The sequence below is a fragment of the Chenopodium album genome, chromosome 3 (assembly GCF_948465745.1).
Source record: "Chenopodium album chromosome 3, dcCheAlbu1.1, whole genome shotgun sequence".
Taxonomy (NCBI): Eukaryota; Viridiplantae; Streptophyta; class Magnoliopsida; order Caryophyllales; family Amaranthaceae; genus Chenopodium; species Chenopodium album.
The window spans coordinates 42,137,094-42,164,141 of NC_137836.1; the positions used below are offsets into that span (position 1 = coordinate 42,137,094).

At 41.3% G+C, this 27,048-nt stretch overlaps 1 protein-coding gene across 1 annotated transcript; it reads right to left on the reverse strand.

Annotated features, from left to right (window-relative positions):
• Positions 1–1,804: 1,804 nt before the first annotated feature.
• Positions 1,805–3,476, reverse strand: LOC145625052 (uncharacterized). The gene is made up of 4 exons (XM_081678134.1): positions 2,817–3,476; positions 2,320–2,441; positions 1,914–2,268; positions 1,805–1,816 (listed from the first exon to the last, which is right to left on the reverse strand). Exons 1-4 carry the CDS (start codon positions 3,474–3,476, stop codon positions 1,805–1,807), a joined length of 1,149 nt encoding a protein of 382 aa, XP_081534260.1.
• Positions 3,477–27,048: the final 23,572 nt, after the last annotated feature.

The window sequence follows — 27,048 nt, forward strand, 5'->3', positions numbered from 1 at the left end:
AAGGCGGATGCCTTGCAGCTCTAATTGGGAGAATTTCAGCTCACTCAGACCAAGATGAAGGACTGCGAGGAGCAGTTGGGGACTTCTTAGGTTAGGGTGAAGACGTTAGAGGCGGAGGTGGCAGATTTACAGGCTGCGCATGTTGTTGCGCTGGAGGCTGCTAGGAGGAAGGCTCTCAAGTCTTTTGCGCTCTCTCCTGCTTTCGCTAAGCTCCTGGCTGACCGCCAAGATGGAGGATGGGAAGCTGCGGCTCGATGCGTTAGCAGCTTGTATGATGAGGGTGAAGAGAAGCAGGCTCGCTTCAATGCCTTCCGGGCTAAGGTTGAAGCTGCTGATGAGGCTGGTTTGTTCGATCTTCCCGCTGATCACCCTCGCGCTGCTGGCTGCAAGATCCCCAACCACGCCGTGCTGAACTTGGAAGTGCCTCTCTGCCCTGACGTTGCTGCAGCTACTGGAGTGGAGTCTCTAACTGATGATCAATAAAGGTTATGGCGGCTGTCACCCTCCTACTTCAGTGGTTCCTCTGAATTTCCCTCACCCAGATCCGTTGTAACTAGGTAGTTTTTGTTACTATCTTTGGGGTGTATACCTGCCAAAGATTATGTTCCTATGTGTATTTTTAGAATATTTTTCTTTCGTTGCTGGGTCTGTCCAGCTTAACTTGAATTTGTGATCTTCTAACTTTACCCGCTGAGTGTTTCCTTGTCCTGGTGGATGAGGGCTCAGGTCTATTTGTTCTGTGAATGACCTGCTAGATGTTTACTCTTCCTTGGCGAGCAGGGGTTCAGCCTTATAATTTATGCTCCTTGTGATCTCCTTTTGCTGCTTTCCTTGCTGTTTATTTCATTGTCTGCATGTTTGCTCTTTATTACATTTGGCGGGGCCTCGTAGGTTGGGCCTTCATGTCTTTTTAATTTAGCTGCCTAGCGCTTTTCTGTTTCTTTTGCGCTTTGCTGTGCTTCAGCAGGGACTTTGTTACACTTCGTCCTTCCTGCTTTATCCGCTTTAAGTGTTTGCGCGTTGTGTACTTCACTTGGCTTTGACCAAACGCTTCGTCTGCATGTTGGTGGACATATTTGATTTAGGGTTATTCGACTTCTCCTTGCTGAGACTTGTTTGTGTCGATCAACTTTTTGTTTATCTCGTTTGTGTCACCAACTTGCTTTGCTGTGACTTATTTGCGTCATTCAACTTATTTATGTTGCGACTTGTTTATGTCGTTCAGCTTGTTTATGCTGCGACTTATTTATGTCATTCAGCTTATTTATGTTGCGACTTATTTATGTCGTTCAGCTTGTTTATGCTGCGACTTATTTATGTCATTCAACTTGTTTACTGTCTGCTTACTTTTTTTTTGTAAGGGCTTACTGCTTGACTGTCTTCTCCTTTCCTCTCCCCCCCTCGAAGAGATGGGCTGGATGGGACTAAGAGAACCTTAGTGTTGCCCATGCATCTCATCTTCTTCTTTTCCTCTCTCCTCCCCTGCTCAAGCTGAACGTGTCAAGCCCCCCCTCAGGAGTCCCTGAGGTGGTGCCCTGTTTTGCTTTTTGCAGGTGAAGCGAGGTTTTAAGGAGGGATGCTTTCACTTTGTCATTTTGCGCTAGAGTGCTTCTTGCCTCTAACACTTTATTATTATTCTTGTTTGATTTCTGCATGTTAGTATATGATGCTTGGGCATACTATATTAAACAAATTTACGCAACATACTCTTCACGTAGAGGCTTGTATTTCATTGAACAAAAATGGCTCAAATGCCTTAATTAACACATCATGGACTGAATAGAGATTTATCAACTTGAAATAGCTATGTTTCAAGCTATTTAAACAAAATATTTCTTTAACACATCAGCATTGAAACTGTTTCTTAAGACCTGACCTTCTTGATCAGCAAGGAGGAACGCGCCTGGTCCAACCTGCTCGTGGATGATGAAAGGACCTTCCCAGTTTGCTGACAGCTTTCCATGCTGATTTCCTCTTCCAACTGCTGCTATCCTCCTGAGGACTAGGTCTCCTGGCAGGAGCTCCCTGTGCTTGACCCTTTTGTTGAAAGCTTTTGAGATCCTGCTCTTCTGGGCTGCCAACTTAAGGGCTGCTTTTAGCCTTACTTCTGGTAGGAAGTCTAGCTCTTCCAGCATGCGCTTTTCATTTCCTTGCTGCTCATAGTCCTGTATCCTCACGCTGGGGATTTGCACTTCCACAGGGACAACTGCATCAACCTCGTAGGCCAGGGTGAAAGGGCTTTTACCGGTTGACTCCTTCTCAGTGGTCCTATTTGCCCACAAGACCTCTAGGACTAAGTCTGCTCACATGCCCTCGTACTCCTCCAGCTTCTTCTGTAGGGCTGTCAGGATCATCTTATTTGCTGCCTCTGCTTGGCCATTGCTTTGCGGGTGGCAGACTGAGGCACTTGCATACTTGGTGCCCATATCTCCCAAGTAGTCCTTTATGGTGTCACAGTCAAATTGATACCCATGATCAAAGACTATGCACCATGGCACCCCGAATCTAGTGATGATGCTCTTCCATATAAATGTTCTGACCTGGGTTGCCTTTATGTACTTGGTGGGCTCAGCTTCTATCCACTTTGTAAAGTAATCTACTGCCACAATGAGATACTTCCTGCCGGCCGACCCAGTGGTGAAAGGTCCCAATATGTCCATTCCCCACTGAGCGAACGGGATCGGGCTGAGGATTAGAGTCAGATCGTTTGCTGGTTGATTTATGACTGGTGAATATTTTTGACACTTGTCGCATTTTTTGACATATGCTAGTGCGTCTTGCGTGAGAGTTGGCCAATATGCCCCTCTTCTAAGGACCTCTACTCCTAAAGCTTTCCCGCCGATATGGTTGGCAAATATTCCGGAGTGGGCTTCTTCCATAATGCCCTCCTGCTCCCATTCTGGAATACACTTCAGCAGCGGCTTTGAGAATCCTTTCTTGTTGAGCTCTCCATTCATCACTACATACAAATTTGCGTTTTTCTTCACCTTTTTAGCCTGTGCTTCATCATCGGGCAGCGAGCCATGAAGTTTGTATGCCAAGATGTCTGAGAACCAGGCTCTTTGACTCCTGACGCAGTTTACCTGCTCCTTTTCAGCGATGCTGCTCTCCTCTAACACTTCGACCATCACTGTTCTTGTGAGGCTTTGTAAGGTGGAGCTGGCTAACTTAGATAAGGCGTCAGCCTGATAGTTTCCTGCTCTGGGGACCAAGTCTATCTGGAAATGGACTAGCTGGGCTGCCAGCTCTTTCACTTTGGTTACGTATTTCATCATAGTGGCTTCCGTTATCTCATACGCCCTCTGCAGTTGGCTGGCAACGAGCTGAGAATCAGTCTGCAGGTGTACTTTGCGGGCTCCGGCTGCGAGCCTCATATGCAGGCCTTCCAGCGTCGCCTCGTACTTTGCTTCATTATTAGACGCTTTGAACTTGAACTTGATTGCATACTCGAATACGTTTCCTTCTGGAGACGTCATTATAACTCCTGCCCCACTCCCCGTTTGGGTTGAGGATCCATCCACTTCAACCTTCCAGACCCCAACGTCATCCTCTTTCTCCTCGTAGGAGGCTTCCACTATGAAGTCCGCTAAAGCTTGTGCCTTGATGGCTGCTCTAGGCTTGACTTTGAATTCATACTCAGAAAGCTCGATTGCCCACTTTAAGAGTCTACCCGATGCATCCATCTTTTGTAATGCTTTCTCCAGCGGGTGGTTTGTGAGGACCTCTATCATATGCGTGTCAAAGTATGGTTTTAGCTTTCTTGCTGCTGTGACCACTGTGTTGGGGCTGGGTGAGTCCGACTCACCGCGGAAACAACCCCGACCCAAGGAACCACTCGTAATTAATAAAACCATAAAGCATAAATAAATAAACACAAGAAAAAGGAAGAACGAATCATACCCTTGAAGCGAGCTTCGCGCTCTCAAAACGGGCTCTTACTTGAAAGCCTTGAGCACCGCAAATGTCGTGCCTCCAACGGTATCCACCCACAAAGGACGAACACGACTTTTTAGTTCCGCTACCTTGGAGTTAGCAAGGTCCGACCAAAACCCAAGTGTTAATGGAGTTTAAGAGTTTTTCCCAAAATATGGAATGCTCTTTTTAACTCCCACTCAAGCACTTTACTCCAAATCCTAAGGTTGGTATTTATAGAGGAAAGTATGAGTGGGAATTTCTATCCCATCAATGTGGGATCATGAAATTCCACAAATTAATTTAAAGCTAAATTAAATTAAAATTGCAAACTAATAATAAATCTACAAGTGGCATTACCATGTGAAATGGGTTGGTGAGGACCACATGGAGAGTAGGGGACCATACTTGCTCCCCACTCAATACTCTCCTTGTGCCACATGTCCTTACCCACTTGCTCCCATATTCCTCAAGCTTCCCCATAGTGACCGACCCTATGGCCCAGCCACGAGCCCAGCCCGAGCCCAGCCTCGCACCAAGATGCGGGCTGCTGCTGTGCGCGCAAGCCACGCACTTGGTGCGGGCTTGCTGTTGTGCGTGGTGACTAGTGCGTGCGCTGCTAGCACGCCTAGCTTGCGGTAGCTAGCTGCTGCTGTGCGTGGCTGCTAGCACGGTGCGCTAGCACGCACCTAGCCAGCCATGCTAGGCTCGGCTTGGTGCGCTTGCTAGCTACCTATGCTCGGACATTTTTGCCCCTAGAATTCGGATGCTCGGGGCACTCTGATGCTAGGGGTATTTTGGGAATATGGTTGATTTATTATTATTTTGCGCGTCTTGCTTTTTATTATTTTTGACTCGACTTCCGACGATCGGTTTCGACGCTCCAAGCTCGAATTACCGACGTCTAAATATTTAACACTCGGGCGACGAATTAATTTCTTCCGAATTAATTCGTCGAGTCGGTTCGTATATTTTGCTTGGGTGTGACCCGAAGGGTTTAGTCAAGATTAAGCTGTAATATTAATTATATTAATATTACTGATCGAAAGCGGCCTCCACCCAGGCATTCCGATCACTAGACCTTACTGAATATATTAGCTTTCTAATAATTCTGAACCCGCTATCAGAATAATACACTTGTTCGAAGGACACCATTCCTTTCAATCTCCCACTTGTCCTTCCGGACAAGTGTGTATTTAGTGTATAGCCCCTTTCCTATGTCTCTTCATGAAATACAGAGTAAGATTACTCGTCATCTCTGTTATGTCTAGAAGTGTTTCTCGAAATCCGAGTTTGACTATTAATAAGCAGATGATTTCTAAAATCCATCTGAGCACGGCCATGCATTTTCACAGTCTCGCTCTTCGAGAGGCCTTGTAAACAACAAGACATGTTCCCTATTGTTAGTAGGGGGACATTTCCAGTCTTTTAATGTAGCTTCTCTTACTAAGAGGACCTAGCCGCCCGATATCTGTCGTTATAATCCCCAGTTATCGCAGACGTTTGGCGGATACCAAAGCGGACTAGTACTCAAACAAGAGACCTCTCACTACTCATGGTCAAGGAAAAGAGTTCCGATAGTAATAATGAGAAAAATACTTATGACGATTTTAAATCTCTTAAAATATTCTCATAGGTCGATCCAGTATGGTTCTAAACCAATACCTGTGCAAATGATTTATATCCTCATAGCACAAGAAACGGTGCTATAAATCATACTACACACTAATCTCTAATGGTCATTAATTGTCCACAAAAATTATGACCTTGATTAGGGATAATTTTCGATCAAAATATTCAATGTTCACTTAATAGGTGTTTCTTTATCCAAGCCATTGACTTGATACCCTATTTTGAATATTTATTAAAATCGAATGGACTCATTATTTAATTCTAAACCACAATTAAATAGTTTTGTGGAATATTTAGAAATATTTTATTCCACTATGAAACTTCACAATGTTTCATCTTATGATAAATGGTTTTTCCCAAATTTTTTAAGAGTAGTACTCTTCATAAAACATTCATAGAAATCACACTCATATTTGATATGCTTGATTTCTTTCATGCAATTATGAATGTTGTCGTTCACTTATTGCATAGGTTTAGTTATAATTACTTTGCAAACCTTAGCATCTTCATTATCCACCATTTCCATAATAAGATGATAAAATTTTTAGAGTGTTAATGGATTACACGTGATTCAGGATTTATTATCCAAGCAATGGCTCCCACTCATTTTCATGATTTGAGACCCTCTACTTGACAACCTACAATCATCAATGTTCAACAACGAACTTTTCCATTTAACATCTATCTTATTATTGCCTTTAAGGCAACAATATTCTCAACATATGTTTTAGTAGACTCTCCGATGATGCCTTGCATGGATTTCACTCCAAACGACTCACAATGATTTGGAATTCTCAAATCACTTACGATCATGGAAATTTATCTTAAATTTCCGCACATTATACATGGATGCATATCCATGTTACCATTCTCAAGCCACGACACTTCTTGCCTCGTGCTTATAAATGGCTTCTTTGCTAAGGATCTAATCCTTGTTAAGGTTTGTGCTTGCAACATAAAAAATCAAGTTGTATTTGTTTCCATGCGTCAAGAACTCATCCAACTACTTATTTAAGTGCTATGGATGTTCTTGACTATAATCTAATGATCTAATACTTAGATTAATGTCGACTGGTATTATATACGTACTTCAAATGCTCTAAGAAAGTAAGTTGTCTGACGATTCCATATCATAGCTTTACATGATGGATTTAATTTTAGAATGATTCTTAATTCTATGACATCCATGTGACATTTAGCTCATTCAGTTACACTGAGTCTTGCCAAAATGTTCGCTATGTGATATGGTTGAAAGTCTCTTACTAGAGTCTTTCTTGGTTAACTTAGTATTTAGCCTAGCTTATACTTAGTTCAAACATTTACGTAGCTTCATACATATATGGGTCGAAAGCCTTTCAAAGTCCTTCATGTTTAACATGGTAAATTCCTTTACTCATTTAAACATTTAATTAAGTCTGTACCATAGAACTTAATTCCCAACATGTACTAAGTATCGTCTTTAGCTTGGTCCATTGTCGAAAATACTTTCAAATCTAAGCATTTAGCATTTGATAGTTGTTTCACAATAGTGTTCGTAAACTTCTCGTTGGACCTTTACTTTTGCTCCCACTAAACTTCTTGTTCATCAGAATTTCTATGTTTCTCCATAAGTCAATCCTCTTATTAACTTTATGAGAAAACACGTTCCAATTCCTTCATGCAATTCTTCCTTTAATCCCATGACGGATTCCATGTGCTTGCTTTCAAATCTAGCATTATTTAGATTTTCAAAACCCTTAGACTATTCCATAGTCACTTCCAAGATCCGATTTTGGGAAGGCGGTTTTGGTATCTATTTTGCTATATTTCATATGTGCAATTTTGCTAGATCAATCACGAAAAGACTTAAGCATTCCGATTGGTGAATAGGTTTTTATTAAAATCAACTCCTTGAAATTAATTATATCCTTTTCAACCAATCTAGCTATGTATGCATATACATTTTCACATTTGTTAGTTTTCTCCTTGAAAACTTATTCGCAATTGATGGATCTTTCATCCTTCATGCAAATTAATCAAGTTTCGAACATGATTTTCAAACATGGAGTCTATTTCGGATTTTCATGGCCTCTAACCATCATTCAGAATTTGGATTTGTCGTAGGTATCTTATAAGACATTATTCCTTTGCTTGTAAGTCTTAAGTTTATTTCTAACTTAATAGAAAACTTATAGGATTCAATCCAAGCCTTTGGTGAATTCTATACCTATACGGGGTAATTGCATCAAACACTGAGTTTTAAGGCGCTTTCAAAGCCCTTTTATCATGTTGATCTTACTCCAACATTTTTAATGTTTTGTGAGTAATGAATTCTCTTTTAAGGCACTTGTAAAGTTCTTTTGAGTATTCTTGATCAAGCATTCTCATGAAGTCCTTTAAGGTCTTCCGAGATTCTCAATTCTAGTTTGTTGCTAAGCTCGATGGTGATCGAGTTCATTTTCCTCCCACTTGTCGTTTTGGAAACGTGTTACTTTCCAGAAAGACACCACTTAGAGCAACAAACATTATGTTCTCAATTAGGATGTGGAGGTAATGCCCGTAGTCTCACTTGAATGCTTATAAAGAGACAGTTATATTGTCTTTGGGTAAAAGTTTGTTGTGAAATAAACAGTTAGCTCCCACTTGAGCTATCTTTAGTCTTTATTGAGCCATTCAGCTCCCACTGAGCCACCTAGCTCCAACTGAGCCACTTAGTTCCCATTGAGCTAGTGAACTCCCACTGAGACTAAGAGCCTTAGACATATACTTGAAAAGACTTTTAGAAGTTATTTCTATTCATAACTGAATATGGCGTCCTTTCTTAGCTTCGACATATTTTTTAGTGTAACATTAGTCATTTGTGCAAATCTTTAAGAACTTTATAGGAAGGGCTGTGAACCATCATCGTTTGAGTCATTTTCCAATGACATCGAGGTCTCCGTGAGGACACACTATGTTCTTTGTGGAGTTCTTTATGAAAATTTCCATTCATAACTTTGAGATGGTCACGCTTGGCTCAAGCAAACATTACTCGATCTAATCTAGAAGTTTTGATATCTTGCCAAGTCGATTCTGTACTTCACTGGACTCTTGAGCTACTCAGTTCAAGTTTGTTCACATTTGATGAATATAGCCATATCCTTTCAAATTCTTTGTGAAACGTTGAAGTAATTGATTCCTCTTTAGCCTTCGGAGTCAATTGTCTATACCAAGAACAATAGCTCTCTGCTTTGTCGGTTTCAACAACTAATACTTGCTTGTCTTAGAATGATTCCAAATCGAGCAACTATCAAGACCCTATCTAATAGAATCTTGAGTACGTTCTTGTCGATATGACATTGCTAAAGATGTTTGGAACGCAAATCAAGCCCATGACTTGAACTTAGTGAGTTAATCATGTTAGGGAAATGTTTGTTTATAATCAAGCATTCTTGACTCAACGCTTGGATAACCATGCCATTCAAATAAATCTCGCAACTATTGCTCATTACTTTGAATGTGAGTCTTTCCGTGTGTAAACGAATCAATTGCTGATTATAGAACATAATATATAACCATTATTTGTTCCAGCCTTTGGCTTAAAGGTCTTTAAACAAAACATACAACCTTACAACTGATGTAGCTCTTCTTGCTTCATTATAAGCTTTTAAGTCGATAACTTAGCTTCACTTCAATAGTTTGAGGTCACTATCATAGTGGAACACTCAAGTAGTATCCGATACTTGTGAAGATAACGAATTGCTAAGTTAACTACAATAAACTCATGAGTTGAAATGGAATCTAATTCCTTTTTCTTTGTTCCTTATTTCCTATATTTCTTATCATACAATATCTCATAATCTTACTTTAAGAATTATTTCTTTAAGTACCTTGACTCTTATACTTTCTTAGGCATAATCAAGCACCTAGTGCGCCGTAAAACAAAGTTCCATCTTTTCCATTAATTCTTACTCGAATTACTACATCAATGAGTCCTACTCAATTATGTATGATGCGGAAAGATACATTGGTTGTCAAACATTGACAATCTTGAGTTTGCAACTCAATACCTCATGTTTTATCAAAATTACCTAGTATTTTGAATACATGATGTCCAACCGTCCTTTCGGACTTAGTTATATAAGTCATTTATGAGAATTGTATTTTAGAAATGCTTTTCCTGTCTTTGAGAACTATTCTCAAGGATTTCCTTTACCAATCATGGAAACAATATTATTTGATTTAGAATACTATAAATATAAGTGCAAAGTATAACCATTTATCAAGAACATAATAAGTTTGAAATTTAATAGCATTCATGCAAACTTCAATCTTATTAAACGTCTTATTGACGCATAAAAATTGTCCCTATTTGGCAAAAATAAGGCGATTCCAAGATCCGAAGAAATAAAGAGTGGTTAAGCATGCTTTGGCTTGTCTTAACACTCAATCTTCTAAGGTAAGCATTGCCTTGCTAATGGCTCTAAGCCACTCTTGGTTAGATAATCGTCGCATCTAATGCATCTTTGACGATGTATCTCTTTTGCTACGGTATGTGAGGACTCCTCACTCATACCGATGAGTTCAACCAAAACCAATATGCACACCCGGTGTGCCTTATGAGCCTTGGAGTAGTGATGGCACCTCGCTTTGGCGTAGCCTACCATCACCCTCGTTCGGTTGGCAAGTGTTGTTTTGGAAAGGCAAATTTGACTCAATATTAATAGGGACCTAGGATTTCTATGTTGGTTGATTTAAGTGAACTTAACTAATCATCGCAACATAAAGAAAACCTAAACATGCATCTAACGAATAATTCACATGTATATAAGCATAAAATATAAAGCAAAATAATAGATGCATATTGGCAACTAGCATGACCCCTTGAATTCTTCAAGTCTTCAAAAGGTCTTCATTTGCAATTCAAGGCTTTGTCTTCCAAGATACGCCGTCTTCAAGACTTAACAAAACTATGCAAATACTAGTGTCTACGACTGGGAATAATCTAAATATTAAGGTACAAAAATACTTAACAGTGCGTAGACCGTATTTAGATTTACAAAAATACATAACGGCACGTAGTCCGTATTTTCTATCCTAATCGGGTCCCACTAGTTGCCATTTCATAAAACCTGTGAGAGAGAATATACATTCCATTCATCCATTCACTATTTGTGAATGGCCCATGCAATTTACAATATCAAACAAGTAAAATGCATTTAAGCAACGCGCACACTAGTAACTAATCTAGGTGGTTAATCCGATTAACACGCCTAATTAAAGCTAGTCAAAGTTGTTTAACCGATTATGTAATTGACGTCATTAATAATTGAAGCTCCTACTAAATTCCGTATTTCCCTTAATTAATCCAATTAATGAAGTCGATAGCACCCAAACTTGTCAAATTAAAATTTTGCCAATGCCGCTCAAAACCGAGGCCTAGCCTCCCAAAATTTTAATTAAAATAAACAAAATTAATTAAAATAAATAAAACGGCAAAGTAAGCAAATATTAAGCCAACCGCATTTCAAGTGGCTTTCGCTTTATGCGTTTTGCCAAAGAAACTCGAATAATTGCAGCTCGTGCAAACCAAGCACACTACGACCATTCGCCTCACCGCACCAAGCACATACACACACAAAAGCTCCACACACACGGCCCGCGGCAAGCAGCCTTGAGCTGCTGCCACTGCCGCACGCACGCGCACGCACAGCCATGGCTGCTGTTGCGTGGCTGATGTGGCCGTGTGCTACTGCCGCGCATATGGCCGCACGCAAGTGTGGTTCTTTGTCTCGTTTTGCGTGTCATGGCCTCGGGATTTGATCCCATTTCGCGAGACATAATTAATTAATTCTAAATTAATTTTAGAGCTAACTTAATGAGCAAAAATGAAAAATTTTTGAACAAGTCCAACTTAATAAAATTTCAAAGTACAAATAACCAAAATAATTCCAAGAACCATTCTTAATTAAATTGGTTTAGCTTGGTGCAATAACAAAGTTGAGGCAATTTCTCACTTTTAATTTAATCAATTTAAATTAAACTTGAGAATTTGACAAAGTAAGGGGAAGTTGGAAAAATATGAACTTTAATGTTCAAATGAAAATTCCAACATCTAAATTTTGTGAATCCTTGAAAATTATATCTTCCAACATGAAGATAACCAAATTTCTATCACAAAAATTTAAACTTTATGTTTCCAATCAACTCTAAATGATTAAAACAACAAAGTTTAACACAAAATAACATGGAATTTAGTGGTTTTTAAAGTTTCAATCACTTATCACAAATAAAGATTGAATCTTTAACACTTAGGAAGCCTCAAAACAAAAATTTTCACACTAAAAAACAATTAGTTTGCAATTATGTGAAAATAAATCAACCTTTAAGCATCAAATACTACCAAGTAAGTGTGCTTTAAGGGGACTTAAAAATGCAGAAAATAATGCAAATAATCAACCACATAATCAACAAGTTATGCCATTAATTTCAAGGTTAGAAAAGACTTAAAACTTTTCGTCAAAAACGAAAAATCCCTTGAAAAGGCATTTCTGGTCAGAATTTGGCTAAAATCACAGTCCCAAAAGGATAAAAACCTTACCAGAACACCTTTTCCACCCAAAATTCACTATTTTTGGGCGAAAATCTGGGTTCTGGGCCAAATTCGACATTAAAAACGGGATTAAAATAAATTAAACTGAGCTACTAATCTAATTAGCAACTTAAACCAGCAAAATAAGCCAAAATAAACCTTGAAAAACATGATTATAAAAATAAACGAGCGGGGCTCCGATACCGCTGTTGGGGTTTGGTGAGTCCGACTCACCGCGGAAACAACCCCGACCCAAGGAACCACTCGTAATTAATAAAACCATAAAGCATAAATAAATAAACACATGAAAAAGGAAGAACGAATCATACCCTTGAAGCGAGTTTCGCCCTCTCAAAACGGGCTCTTACTTGAAAGCCTTGAGCACCGCAAATGCCGTGCCTCCAACGGTATCCACCCACAAAGGACGAACACGACTTTTTAGATCCGCTACCTTGGAGTTAGCAAGGTCCGACCAAAACCCAAGTGTTAATGGAGTTTAAGAGTTTTTCCCAAAATATGGGATGCTCTTTTTAACTCCCACTCAAGCACTTTACTCCAAATCCCAAGGTTGGTATTTATAAAGGAAAGTATGAGTGGGAATTTCTATCCCATCAATGTGGGATCATAAAATTCCACAAAATAATTTAAAGCTAAATTAAATTAAAATTGCAAACTAATAATAAATCTACAAGTGGCATTACCATGTGAAATGGGTTAGTGAGGACCACATGGAGAGTAGGGGACCATACTTGCTCCCCACTCAATACTCTCCTTGTGCCACATGTCCTTACCCACTTGCTCCCATATTCCTCAAGCTTCCCCATAGTGACAAGCCCTATAGCCCAGCCACGAGCCCAACCCCGCACCAAGATGCGGGCTGCTGCTGTGCGCGCAAGCCACGCACTTGGTGCGGGCTTGCTGCTGTGCGTGGCTGCTAGTGCGTGCGCTGCTAGCACGCCTAGCTTGCGGCAGCTAGCTGCTGCTGTGCGTGGCTGCTAGCTCGGTGCGCTAGCACCCACCTAGCCACCTATGCTTGGACATTTTTGCCCCTAGCATTCGGATGCTCGGGGCACTCCGATGCTAGGGGTATTTTGGGAATATGGCCGATTTATTATTATTTTGCGCGTCTCGTCTTTTTATTATTTTTGACTCGACTTTCGACAATCGGTTTCGACGCTCCAAGCTCGAATTACCGACGTCTAAATATTTAACATTAGGGCGACGAATTAATTTCTTCCGAATTAATTCGTCGAGTCGGTTCGTATATTTTTCTTGGGTGTGACCCAAAGGGTTCAGTCAAGATTAAGCTGTAATATTAATTATATTAATATTACTGATCGGAAGCGGCCTCCACCTAGGCATTTCGATCACTTGACCTTACTGAATATATTAGCTTTCTAATAATTCGGAACCCGCTATCAGAATAATACACTTGTTCGAAGGACACCATTGCTTTCACACTGCGAAGGCTAGCTTCTCTACCAGGGGGTATCTTTGCTCTGCCTCGGGCAGCACGTGGCAAACGAAATATATCGGCCTTTGTTGCTTCTGTCTTTCTACCAGCAGGACGGCTGCGATTGTCTGTATTGACGCTGAGATGTACAACTGCAGCTTTTCCGTCAGCTCCAGGCTGATCATTGTTGGGAGTTTAGTCAGATGCTCGTTAATACCCTCAAAGGCTTCTTTTTCCTTAGCCCCCCACTTGAATTCTCTATTTCCTTTCACCAGCTGATAGAATGGCAAGGCTTTGTTTGCTGACTTGCTGATGAATCTGGTCAGTGCGGCCATTCTGCCTGTCAACCGCATGATATCTTTGATGCTCTTAGGCTCGGGTAGATTGAGGACTGCTTCGATCTTTTCTGGGTTGGCATCTATTCCTCTCTCGCTGATCAGAAAACCCAAAAACTTTCCGGATCTCACTCCAAAGACACACTTTTTCGGGTTGAGCTTGATTTTATACTTGTTTAGGGTGGCAAATGTTTCCTCCAGATCCATGATATGTCCAGCCTGCGTGACGCTCTTAACAATGGAGTCGTCAACGTATACTTCCACATTTCTTCCCTTCTGGTGAAGGAATACTCTATCCATTGCCTTTTGAAAAGTTGCTCAAGCGTTCTTCACCCTGAAGGGCATAACTATGTAATTATACACTCCCCCTTCGGTAATGAATGCAGTTTTCTGCCTGTCTGGCTCGTGCAAGCTGATCTGATGGTACCCTAAGAAGGCGTCCATAAAGCTTAGCAAGGCGTGCCCGTTGGTTGAGTCTACCAGTTGATCTATCTGTGGCAGTGGGTAACAGTCCTTCGGGTAGGCTTTATTAAGATATGTGAAATCTACACACATTCTCCATTGGCCATTTGCCTTCTTCACCATGACCACGTTGGCTAACCATTCTCGATAGTCACAGGGTTCAATAAATCCTGCTTCCAAGAGTTTTTCCACCTCTTCCTAGATTGCCTGGTTTTTCTCCGTGGAGAAGCTTCTCTTTTTCTGCCTGACTGGCCTAATATACTCCTTCACATTCAGCTTATGCACCATGACTGCTGGGTTTATTCCGGGCATCTCATCTGCGGAAAATGCAAAAATGTCTTTATTCTTTCTCAGCAGCTCTATGAGGTGCACCCCTACTCCTGGATCAATGTCTTTTCCAATCTTCACCGTCCTCGAGGGATCACCTTCTGGGAGCTCAACTGTGACATGCTCCCCGCTGGGAAGTGGTCTGGTCATTTCTTCTTTTGCAGGCTCAAAGTTTTCCATTGCCAACTTCTGTTTATATTTTTCCCTGTGGTACTCTTCACGCTTCCTTTTCCTTGACTTCCTCTCAGTTTGCTCAGGGATCCTTCTCTCGGAACCGGACTGCTGTCTGGTTTTGGCAGGCTGCTTCAAGGCAGTTATGTAACATTGTTCGGCTGTCTTCTGGCTTCCCCTGAGCTTTTCTGACCAACCCTCATTATTTGTGTACGCCATGGCCAGGTGGTAAGTGGATACCACCCCACATATCTTGTGGAATAGCGGTCTCCCCATGATTACATTGTAGGGTAAAGGGGAGTTTATGACGAGAAATTCTGCTCGAACATCACGTCTTTTTTACCTCTCTCCTACCCGGACTGAGAGTTCGATTATGCCTTCTGGGGTAAGCCCCGAGCCATTAAACCCGGTGACCTCGTAGTTTACCCGCTTTAGGTCTTTTCTGTCTAACTTCAGCTCATTGAACGCACTGATGTATATGATGTTGGCTGAGCTGCCTCCGTCTATCAGTATTCTATCCACCTCCCAGTTTGCAATTCTCATTGTTACCACCAGCGGGTCATCATGAGGGTAAATTATGCCCTTCTGGTCATACTCATCGAACGTGGCTCGCGGCTGCGGGGGAAGAGGTGGCCATCTACGCTTATCATTGTCGTTTATTTGATGTATCATCGCCCGCAGGTCAGCCCGCGCTCTATTAACTATCCCCCCATGTACCGGACCCTCGCTGATCACGTACACCCTGCCCTCTAGCTTGCCATCACTATCCTTGTCTCCAGCTAGGCCCCTCTGACCTCCTCTACGGTCAACTTGGCCTGCTCTATTCTCCTCCCTTCTTTTGGGAGGCTCGCCACGCTGCTTAAATTGACTCAGGTATCCTCTCCTAACCAAGTCCTCTATGTTGTCCTTCAAGTGCGTGCATTCTTCAGTGGTATGGCCATAGTCCCCGTGAAAGTCACACCACTTACTGGTATCACGACTCCTGTTTACCATCCTTGGAGGCCTCTGCCACTTATCATCAGCCTTATTTACACTGAATATGAGAGATCAGGAATGGGTGAGTGGGGTATACTGATCAAACTTCCCCGGCCTTGGCCCTCTCCTTGGATCGGACCTTCTCAGTCCCACTGCCCTGTCCGCTTCTCTGCGGTTTTTCTCAGCTCTGCTTGGCTGGTCCACCCTGGGTGTGTTCTCTACCCGGGTGACCTCTGCCCGCTTAACCGAGTCACCTACTGCTTTCCTACCCAGCATTGCTCTGTCGGTCTCGTCTGCTTTGATAAACTCATGCGCTTTACCCAGCGCTTCAACAAACGTTTTGAGGCTCTTACGCCCCATATATGCTCTGAATGGTGACCCTGGAAGTAGGCCACTCTGCATTGCTAATAGCGCTACTTCCTGGCTCATATTTGGAATGGTTGTTGCCTCCTTGTTGAATCTGGTGATGAACTCCCTTAGAGGTTCATCCTTTCCCTGAACCAGGGCCATCAATTCGGTTGTCATCTTGGTTCTTCCCACCAAGGTTATGAAATGCTCCATGAACATTCTTTTCAGCTGCCTGTACGAGTATATAGAACATTTGGGGATGGCGCCGTACCATTCCGCTGCCAGCCCCTCCAGAGTTGGTGGGAAAGCCTTACACCATACACCAGACTGAGTTCGTCATGGTGTAGAGTACCATATGATTCTCGAAAGCTGATATGTGGCTTTTAGGTGTTGTGGTTCCATTGTTCTTGCATCTCGGCATCTTCACCTTCTCCATGGGTTCTTCCAGAATCTCCCGGCAAAATGGGAAATCATCTGGAACAACCTGGATTCGTGCTCGTTTGTCTCTCTCCGGGCTGGGTCCTCGCTCTGCGGTCGGTGACCTACTGCGAGGGACCCGCTTCTCTGGGCTGATTCGAGCGGGAGTTATTTCCTCCACGCTTCATTCCCGATTCAGGTTGCGAGCTTCCAGCTCCAATACCTTTTTCCTCAGCTGAATGAGCTCTTTCTGCTCCGGGGTGAGAGTTGAGACTTCCGGCTTTTTCGCTGCGGGCTCCGCAGCTGCCGTTTTCGGTGATGGGCTTGCCCCCTTACCTATATTGGTAAGGATCGCTGTCATTGCAGCCAGCTTCTCCTTGTTGCACTTAGAGAGGTTCTGCAATATGGCTGGCATGTTCACAGGCTGCGCTTTCCGGGTTGCAGGTGCTGAGACAATAAGCTCATTGTTCGCGCCTGTTAACGGCATTCCGTACTTGAAAACAGAGTTGGATCCTACCGGATCTACTGGCTTTGCCGCTGCTTTAGCAGTGGCTGATGTCGATCCGATGGGGTTAGATTTCTGCGAGATGGTCGATTTGGGGTTTCCGGTGGATCCTTTTGGATCGCTGGTTACTAGGGGTGTTTTTTTTGGTGTTTGGCTGGTCTCATTAGCTTTGGACGTGGGTGTTTGTACAGTTTCTTCTCCGGCCATGGTGGTTGGTTAACTAGTCCCTAGCTTAGTTAGTGAACCTCAGGTTAGATGATCCAATCCCCTCCTTCTAGCGCCAATTGTTCCAGGTATGGATCCAACTGTTCTGCTGGATAAGCCAGGTCCCGTAAAAAACCTACACACGGTAGCACACATAAACTACCCTCGGGGTGGCTCGAGGAACCCCCCTCCGAAGCTTAAGTTAGAGAGTGTTTAGAGAGAGAAAGTGTACTTAGAGAGATATAGAAAGTGTAATAACTTGAGTGTCTAACTTCCTTTCCGTTGTACTTTACCCTCTATTTATAGGCGTACTATCTCCTTCGCGGAGAGCTTAGCCTGGTCAGCTCTGCGGGCTGACTCTGCCGGGCTGAAGAGCCCTCCTTTAGTCGCTTATTCAGCGGTGAGTGCGCACCCTGGCGGCTAGGCGATAGTTCAGCGGGAGCTATCCTATACAATTATTATTATTATTATTATTATTATTATTATTATTATTAGTATTATTATTATTATCTCAAAAACAAAATCATACAACCTACAATAAATTAGTGGGAAGCCGAGATACAATCTGGGCCCCCACTCCTCTAGCTATAGCAAATCCTACCCTAGTGAAGATATGAGCTGCAGCACGAGCCCCAATGTCGTGCGTCGACGAGAACCTCTGAATCCGCTTCAGTAACGCAACAGCCTCCTTCTCTAATTCCCCAAGCGAAGAAAAGGAGAAGGGAATGAAACCATATCCAATCACCTGACATCGAGCTTCATACTTAACCCGCTTCCGATGAGCAGCATCAGTCACAACGCGCCCAGGAATAAAGTCAGATAGCCCCGACTGTGTCAAAGGAGAAGACCCTGTCAAATCAACACAGACATCGCGACCACGATCCCATGAATAAAGTAACACATCCGCAGGTCTGAGGGCCTCGTCGTTCCCTCCAGCCAACCCAATGTCAACCTCCTTTCTCGCCGAAATCCCAGAACGATAGCAAACATCAACAAGGGTATCCCGAACGACATTATGCCGATGTTTAATACCCACAATACCAGCACAAGACACCGCGTGATCACCGAAAATATCTCCAGCAAAAACCCTCGAACAAGCAGAGCACGACGTCGAGACAGAGAATAAAGGAACACCCAACCGATAGGACAACACACATCGATAAGTCTTAGCGTTCATCGTCTGACCCAACCCCGAAATAGGAACCGCCCGAAGCCAAGCTGAGGTATGATCACCCTGCTGTGATTTCCATAATGCTGATTGTCGAGGAGTTAAAGAATAAGCAGATTCTGCAGAAGCGGTAATCTTTGTGAAATACATATCTGCCAATTTCTTCATGTGTTTAGGGGCAGCGACCTCACTAGGATTACTCAAAATGTCAGACTCCACTGTTCCATTAAACAAACACAACGCATCCTTAAAGGCTCGTCCAAGACCAACAATGCCAGCATGCCGAAGAAGTTGTGTCTGCAACCCAGCAGACTGCAACCGAGAAGCAAGAAAAGCATAGTGACGAACATCACCTGCAGAATAAACACCAAGCCCTCCAAACGCAAATGGTAAGGTGGCAAGCCGCCACTGCCAATCACCAAACCCAGGCCCCGAAGCGGTAACAATACGCTCCAAGGAAGATCGAAGAGCTCCATCAAAAGTGCGCTGAGCTACCTCAAAAGTACTAGGAGGACAAGTACGTAATGCAAAGTAGAGTTTTGAAACTCCAGTACATGCCCTAAGTAACAACAGTTCACACTGAGGATCATCAAGCATAGCGACCTTATCCATAAGGACAATTGTCTTGGTCACCCTCTGCATCACAAGGTCACCACTGAAACCAGAATCGGAACTAGCGGGACCTCCAAGCAACCTAACACCACGCAAAGGTCGAGCAATATTAGGCGGAAAGACACCCACCAGCCTGCTTCGAGGGTCTTCCGTAGGCCAGAAAACTTCAGTTTTTTCCACGTTAAGACATAACCCAGAACGAGGTCCTTCCTCCATAATCAACTGCAGAACTTGCCCCACCACCAAAGTGTCACCAATAATCGTGCCGTCATCTAAATACCAAGCCTGAAGACATACATCAAAAGTCTCCCTAATTTTACATACCAGGGGTTGTAAAACCAAAGAAAAAAGCAAAGGACCAAGGGGATCACCCTGCTGCACCCCTTGAGATGACCATAAGGTGTGGTCCCCATAGTACAACCTGGCTGGATTAGAATAGCAGAATTCAACCCATCGCGAAATGCCTGGACAACGGCGACGTACCTCACTTAACATGACCGAACGATCAACCAGATTGAAGGCATTTTGAAAATCCACCAACAACATAGATAGACCCACATCAGAACCACGGTCCTCAATTAACCGATTCACCGCATGAAGAATTGCCTCACCACCTGAAGAAACCCCAACACCAAATTGAAGGCCATCAAAGTAACTCCCTAAAGACTGACCAACCATAACAGCACCCACCTTCGAAACGAGACGCCGCCAAACCGTACCCACAACAATAGGACGGATACCACCACCGGGCTTGACAAGTGGCGTAAGAGGAGCACTAGCAATGTACTCTCCTAATTCCATAGGACATCTTCCAGCTAGAAAGAGATTAACCACCTCGGTAATAGAGACAACCAACTCATCTGAGACTGCCACAGCTGCACCACTTAAGCAATCCATAAGATGTTGAGCACGCAAACCATCCCTACCACATGATGTGCCACGAGGGAAGCTCTTAATCCGATCCAAAACAACAGCAGAAGTCGTAACAAGATGAAGGTGATCAATAGGTATATCAGGCAAGGATGGAGCTGGAGATGAAGGGTGCTTGGCCTGTAAATCCGCAAGAGTGGCGTCATTATAAGGAGCAACGCCTGAAGAAGAAAGAATCCGAACTGCAGCAGTGTAATGGCCATCGCAAATCTTCCTACGACACTGCTTTATATTACGCTCTTCCAAATCAATGTCCTCATCATCAACCGCCGACAAAGTAGGAGAATCCTCTGCCAAAATTTCCCTCACAAGCTGCAAATTACCACCCGCTACACCCCAAGAACAAATAGCACGGGAAATACTCTCTTCCTGATGCCGACGTCTGACCGAAGACCGAGACTCACGACTACTCCTCGGGCGAAAGATTTTAAGGATGCAAAGAGGTAACACCAACAAAGAGACCCAATTAGAAATGTCATCAGGCTTAGAGATCACCTTATCAAGAGTGCCTTTCAGAACCCGAGAAAACCCCAAACGACACTTGGGAGGGATAGACTTAACAGTGCGAAACCCCTTAGAGAATAAACAATCAAGAAGAGCCACATCAAAACCGCCGTTATTATCTCGCACCTCACCATCCACATGACCAACTCGAGCAGGAGAAGAAGAAGAAGGAGCTTGCGGCTTGCTGAAATTATGAAGCACAAAACGAACAATACCATCTCCTTCATCAGGGGGTGACACATCCTCATCCCTATCATGACGACACTTAGAACGAAACGTGTGCGTTTTATAGCAAACTCCACATAACCAAATCCCCATACGCCTAAAAGTAACTTCTGCCTCATTATAAACAGCCAAATTAGAAGTAAGAGAATGCCGGGTGATATCTCGCGCACCGATACAACAATGACGATCACTAAGATGCCTGATTAGAGAACGTCGAGTAAGGCCATTTCCACTCCCATCTTGACAACCACTAAGACCCACAAACGGACAATGAAACTTCACAACGACTCCCGACATAGGCTGCAAATAACCTCCCAAGTGACACTTGGAAACTGCTAATTAAACCCCTATAAAGCTGCCTGAAAACTGCACCCAAAACACACCAAAAACACCACCAAAACGCACCAAAACAACTGTCCAAAAAATGACCAGAAAAACCAGTCCACAACTAGACTTAAACCAGAGCCAAAACGCCTGAAAACTGACCTGAAAGACGCTGGAAAATGCACCAGAAACAGACCATAAACTGCACCCAAAAGCAGTCGAAACTGCACCTGAAACTGCCACAAACCACAGCCTTAAACTCGAGCAGTACGAACCTGAAGTATGCCCTAAAAACGAACAGAAATTTGCTAGGAAACCAGCCTGAAAACAGCCCTCAAACAGCCCGCAAACAGCCCTCAAACAGCCCTCAAAACTGACCCAAAGCCGCACCCAAAAACGCTCCAAAAACACACCCAAAAACACGACTAAAACAGACCCAAAAACACGATTGAAAACAGAGCAGAAACAACTTGAAATCGATTAGAATGTCACCTGAAAAACAGCCTGAAACTAGCCCGAAAACATCCCTCAAAACAGACCCAAAAGCCGCCTGATCATTGCACCAAAATCGATCAAAAAACGCACCCAAAATCACGACTAAAAACAGAGTAGAATTATTATTATTATTATTATTATTATTATTATTATTATTATTATTATTATTATTATTATTATTATTATTATTATTATTATTATTATTACAAGCTAAGATATTGCACGCCATGCGTGCACAATATAAGAACATGTATGTAATATTATAGTAGTGAAAGTTATAAAATAAAAGGTTGAAATTATTACAATTAGTTGTAGAAATACATACATGATTGGAAAAACCTAAATGACTACATAAAATTAACTTTACAAATATTAGTCGTTAGAAACACCGGGCGCAATAATTTTGTTCATACAATATACTTGTCACAATTTGTCTTTCTTACACCATGTTAAACAGATATTAGAATCTAGTTATAAGATGTATATAACAATTGCAAAAGATAATACTTGGAATAAAAACAGTGTGAAGCATAATATTAATTACCATGTTTCTAAAGTGCTAAGTAAAATGTGGTAGAAGAACTTCTTTATAAATTAAACAACATTTTTAGTGAACACACCATCTTTTCCATGAATGCTGTCGTTGGTAACCAAGATCTTGGTTGTTTAAGTCCCTCTAGATAGTGCAACATAAAACTGGCCATGACTAAAAACATGTTTGGGAAGATAAATACCAACATGAGGAATTGTTGACCTTGAGATTTGTTAATAGTTAAGGTAAAGCACAATTTCACTGGAAATTGTTTCGAATCATTTCAAATGGTAACTTTGCATCTTCAGCTGTTTTTAAAAGAATGCGTGGAATGAATACCCGTGTACCTTTTCCATGTCCAGTCATGATTTCAGCCTCTATAACATGATTCATTAATTGACAACATATTAATCTTATCCCGTTGCATAGGCCGCTACTTGTATCAATATTTCGCAAAAGCATTATGGGTGATCCAACTTTCAACCTCAAAAGGTGTGGTGGCAAACCACCAAAAGACAATGACTTTAAGAGCTCTGGTTGGTAAAGATTTTGATGGTCTTCTGGCACGGAGTCAAGGAATAACATATTTTTTCATATCCATCAAAATCATTTAGTATCTTCTCATTTAGCATATCAACCTCATCATTCGTCGGAGTTATTATAGCCCTCTCTACCTGTAGGGAATATTTCAAGCATTACCCCAAACTTGAACCTTACTGTGATCATACACTAAAGCATGGTGGCGTCCAAAGGGAAAGAAGCTAGAGCAAAAGAGTCGCCAACAAGTTTTAGGAACTTGTAAACCGCTCACGAGGTGAAGGTTACACCCCTTAACGATCCCGGAGATCGTCAACTCCAATAGGTCTAGAACCATGACTGGTAGTTCGGGGATGAAGGTACAAATCCAACCTAAAAGAGATTGAACCTGCCATAATAATAGGCCTCTACTTTATTCTGATCGTATTCATGTGCGCTTTCTGACTAACATGCAATCAATAAGTTTAAGCCTAAACCTGTTTAATCTATGTTGGTTGAATATTAATGCACAAATAAAACTATTATTGGCGATCACTTGAATTATAATCAAATTAACCATAAACAAGATTATTAATTATCTTATTAAGCGTGATTACAAATACCAATTCCCTTTAAACATAAAAAAAGGCGTGACCAAGACATAACAATAAATATCAAGTAACATAATAATAATCATAAATAATAATAATTATAATAATAATCAAAACAATTATAAAAATAATCATGTTAAAGCATAATAATAGCAAAATCCTAGGCATGATACTAACAAGATTAACAACAACCCCTAGCATGTCACTAAACAATAAAAATCAAAGATTTAACCCTAACATGATATAATCAAAGGCATCATAGAAATCATACTTGATTTAAGGAACTTATTCTTTACTATAAACATGATACTAGGAACTTATTGTTGTCATTCTAAATATCATATTAAGAAAAACATCATAACATGATACTAGGAATCAAAATAACAACCTAGACATGATTTCAATATCATAACAACAATAAATCAATTAAAGTGCTTACTTGGATGTCTCGTATCTCTTTCTAATAACAAAATACACACGTTAGTAACTTCAAGGAAAATAATGAATCAAACAATTAAATTAAATAATTGAAATAAAGATTTAGAAAGTTTAGACTAGATTTGGGACCAAACCCTCAGAAATAAAACTTTTCACGTCTAAGGCGAAGGCAACTTCGAACTTGGCTATGTGTATCTAGTGCTAATGTATGAGAAATTGTGTTTGTAAAAGGGTTGATTTAGAAAGAGGGAGAGAATCAAGAAATTGTTGATGAGAGTTGGTGAGAAGAAAGAATTAGAAAGAATAAGAATTGATGAGAATTGATGATTGAAAACAGAATTTTAAGAGGCTATTTACAAAGAAAATCAGTCGGATGGATAAAAAAACAAATCAGAGTTTCAACGAGAATAAAACACGATTAGCGCCAGGGGCCAAGCCTTAGCGCCAGGCGCTAATGCTTGCCGTCAGGTGCTAATAATCAATTTCACGCGTTTTGTTTTTATCATATCTTTAGATCCGGAAGTCCAAAAAAGGCATATAATATGTCGTTGGAAAGATATTGAAGTCTACTTTCCAACCCAATTAGATAAAAATATATGGCCAAAATAGTGAGAGGGTGTCAGATTTGGATACATTTTCATATCTCATTCATATCTTTTTCGTTATAGCTCGGAATTAATATTATAATATATCATTGGAAAGATAAATTAAAGATCTATCCAACCATATAAATTTTGGATAAAGATAATGTGGTAAGAAAATAAAATCTGACTGTCTTTTAATATCTTTAAATTCGAATAGAATTAGGATTTAAGAAAAGGAAAGTTTTAAAAAAGGAAATTATTTATTTAACTCAAATTCTTTAATCTTATCTTTTCAAAAAGGATAATTAAGATCTTTTAAAAACTCAAATTCTTCTAATTAAGATCTAGGAATAGGATTAGACCTTTGGACCCTCCACATGATCATTGGGCCGTAGGTAAGATCCGGTTCGAGCCCAGTTTAGCATTTTTGCCATAACTTCTTCATTATTCATCGGAATTGGGCTTATAATATATCGTTGGAAAGGTTTTTTCAAGCCTCATCCAACAACACTATTATTGGACCCTTATAATGGACCATAATAAACTGGAATGCACGTTTTTCATAAATAATGTAAGAAAAGAAACATTTTCAAAAACAGAAAGAAAAGATATTTTAATAAAAACATCCTCATCACTAGACTTTTCACACTTTCGCTATCATTCGAAAATCAAATGACATGTAAGCTATTCATCATTGAGTTTGGTTTTGGGGAGACACATTTGGGTGTCTACAGAATCCCCCACTTTGACTGAGTTTGGAGAAAAGCAAGTTTCGAAAACAAAAGTCAAAGTAGCGATAGGGACAGAGAATGATTCAGGCCATTCTGCGATCCTAAATCATTCTTGTAACGTCGATACCTGCAAACTAGCATTAGTTAAACAGATAAAAGAGTTAAGAAACGCGTATCTTGCACCGTCGAGCACACGTCTCTAGAGGTAACCCATTTGTTGTGACGATCTTCTACAAGCTAGAGAATACCGCCTGAAGACTGCTACGCTTGTAACTGCCTCCAATATCCGCTGTGATAGTCTTCAAAAATATCACTGCTTGTTGATCCTTAATGCTGCTATGCCAGTACGTCGACACTTTGCTGCTTGTGAACCAGTATGTCGGTGCTTTAGCTGTGATGACAATCCTCTTTTCTTTGGGAATAGTTGCCAACACAACTATTGTATGCTACATGACAATCCGATTTAGGGAAAGTTGTCAATGCTTCATAACAATCCATCCTTGGAAATGTTGCAACGATGAAGCGACAACATGTATCTCGGAAAATTTGCCAAAATCCAATTTTTAGGAATAGTTGCCAATGCTTCGTAACAATCTGTCATAAGAATTTGCAAAAAAGAGTCAACCGACAATCCACTTCGGGAAATTTGCTACTTACTGAAATGAATGACAATCCATGTTGAGGAACCTTTGCCGAAATTTATGATGAATAGAGTCCTACAACAATCCTTTGGGAAATTTTGCCATAGGGAACAGGGTGTATGACAATCCAATCTCAGAAAACTTGCCAGCAATGACAATCCGAACTTGGAAAAAATTGCCAAACAGAGAAGGAGCACGACAATCCACCCTTAGAAACATTGCCAGAGATGACAATCTAATCTTGGGAAAATTGTCGTTGAAGAAGATGCACGACAATCCATTTTTTGAAATATTGTCAGTTGGGGATGACAACCCAATTTTTGGAAAAATTGTCGTTTAAGAAGAATGCGCGACAATCCATATTTGGAAATATTGTCGTTTAAGAAGAATACGCGACAATCCGTATTTGGAAATATTGTCGTTTAAGAAGTATGCGCGACAATCCATATTTGGAAATATTGTTGTTTAATTGCATGCTTTTAAACCGATACGTTGGTGCTTGTAATGAGCCAGTGTTTTAGGCGCTTAAGCTAAGTGAGACGATTTTTTTTTTTCGGGTCAATCACTTACTACGATTGTAATCGAGCCGACTACTAATCATGTTAATTTGCTTCTATGGGCTAACTAGCGTACCAAGGAACCCGAAATTGTTGTATGAGGTCGAAATAACCATTCTGAGAGGCTTCGAGCTTTGTCGCTGCTGAAATATCTCTGGCATCAAGAATTGGCTCTGTCGCCAAACGCTGGGATCTAGATTCAGGCGCTGAATTTTGTCGCCAGGCGACAGCCTTGTCATCTGGCGCTGGTGTCGGGTCTTCCCTATTCTGCTTTTGTTGCCGCTGTTACTTGGTTTTTCTCCGAATTTTGAGATTGGTCGTTTCCTTTCAACCAAATCCGCTCAAATCTTTTGTAAATTAAAGCTATTCATCTCTAATTTATTGATCTATGTAACTCCTCTTATCATAGAGGAATCTCCTGTGTCATATTTGCGGTTTTTTTCAAAAAAATCTGGGAATGTCCCCGCTTGCTAGGATGCACCTGCATTTATAACTTTTACTATATGACTTTGCTTATCTTTCTTTAGGTTTGACCTAAGACTTAGTGTTGCTTAACTCATTGACTTGTCGTGACACAACGTATGAACTTGACTCACTGTGATTGAATGACTCGAGGTTGACTCCACTCAAAGTGTTTGACACATGTGTTAGACTCAAATCAAGGTGATATGACACGACATGACTCGACGTGTACATGACTCGTGTGTGCATTGTATTGTGATCGTGGGACTCGAAAATGCAAAAAAGCAAAAAAAAAATCCGTCATTTTTGTGGAGGGCACCGACTTTCTCCTGAAAAAGAAAGACACGAAAAAAGAGTCGAAGTGTTTGAGAAGGTGCATGTTGAATGAGCTTAGTCAAATGTTTTGCAATGGATTAATTCATCCTAG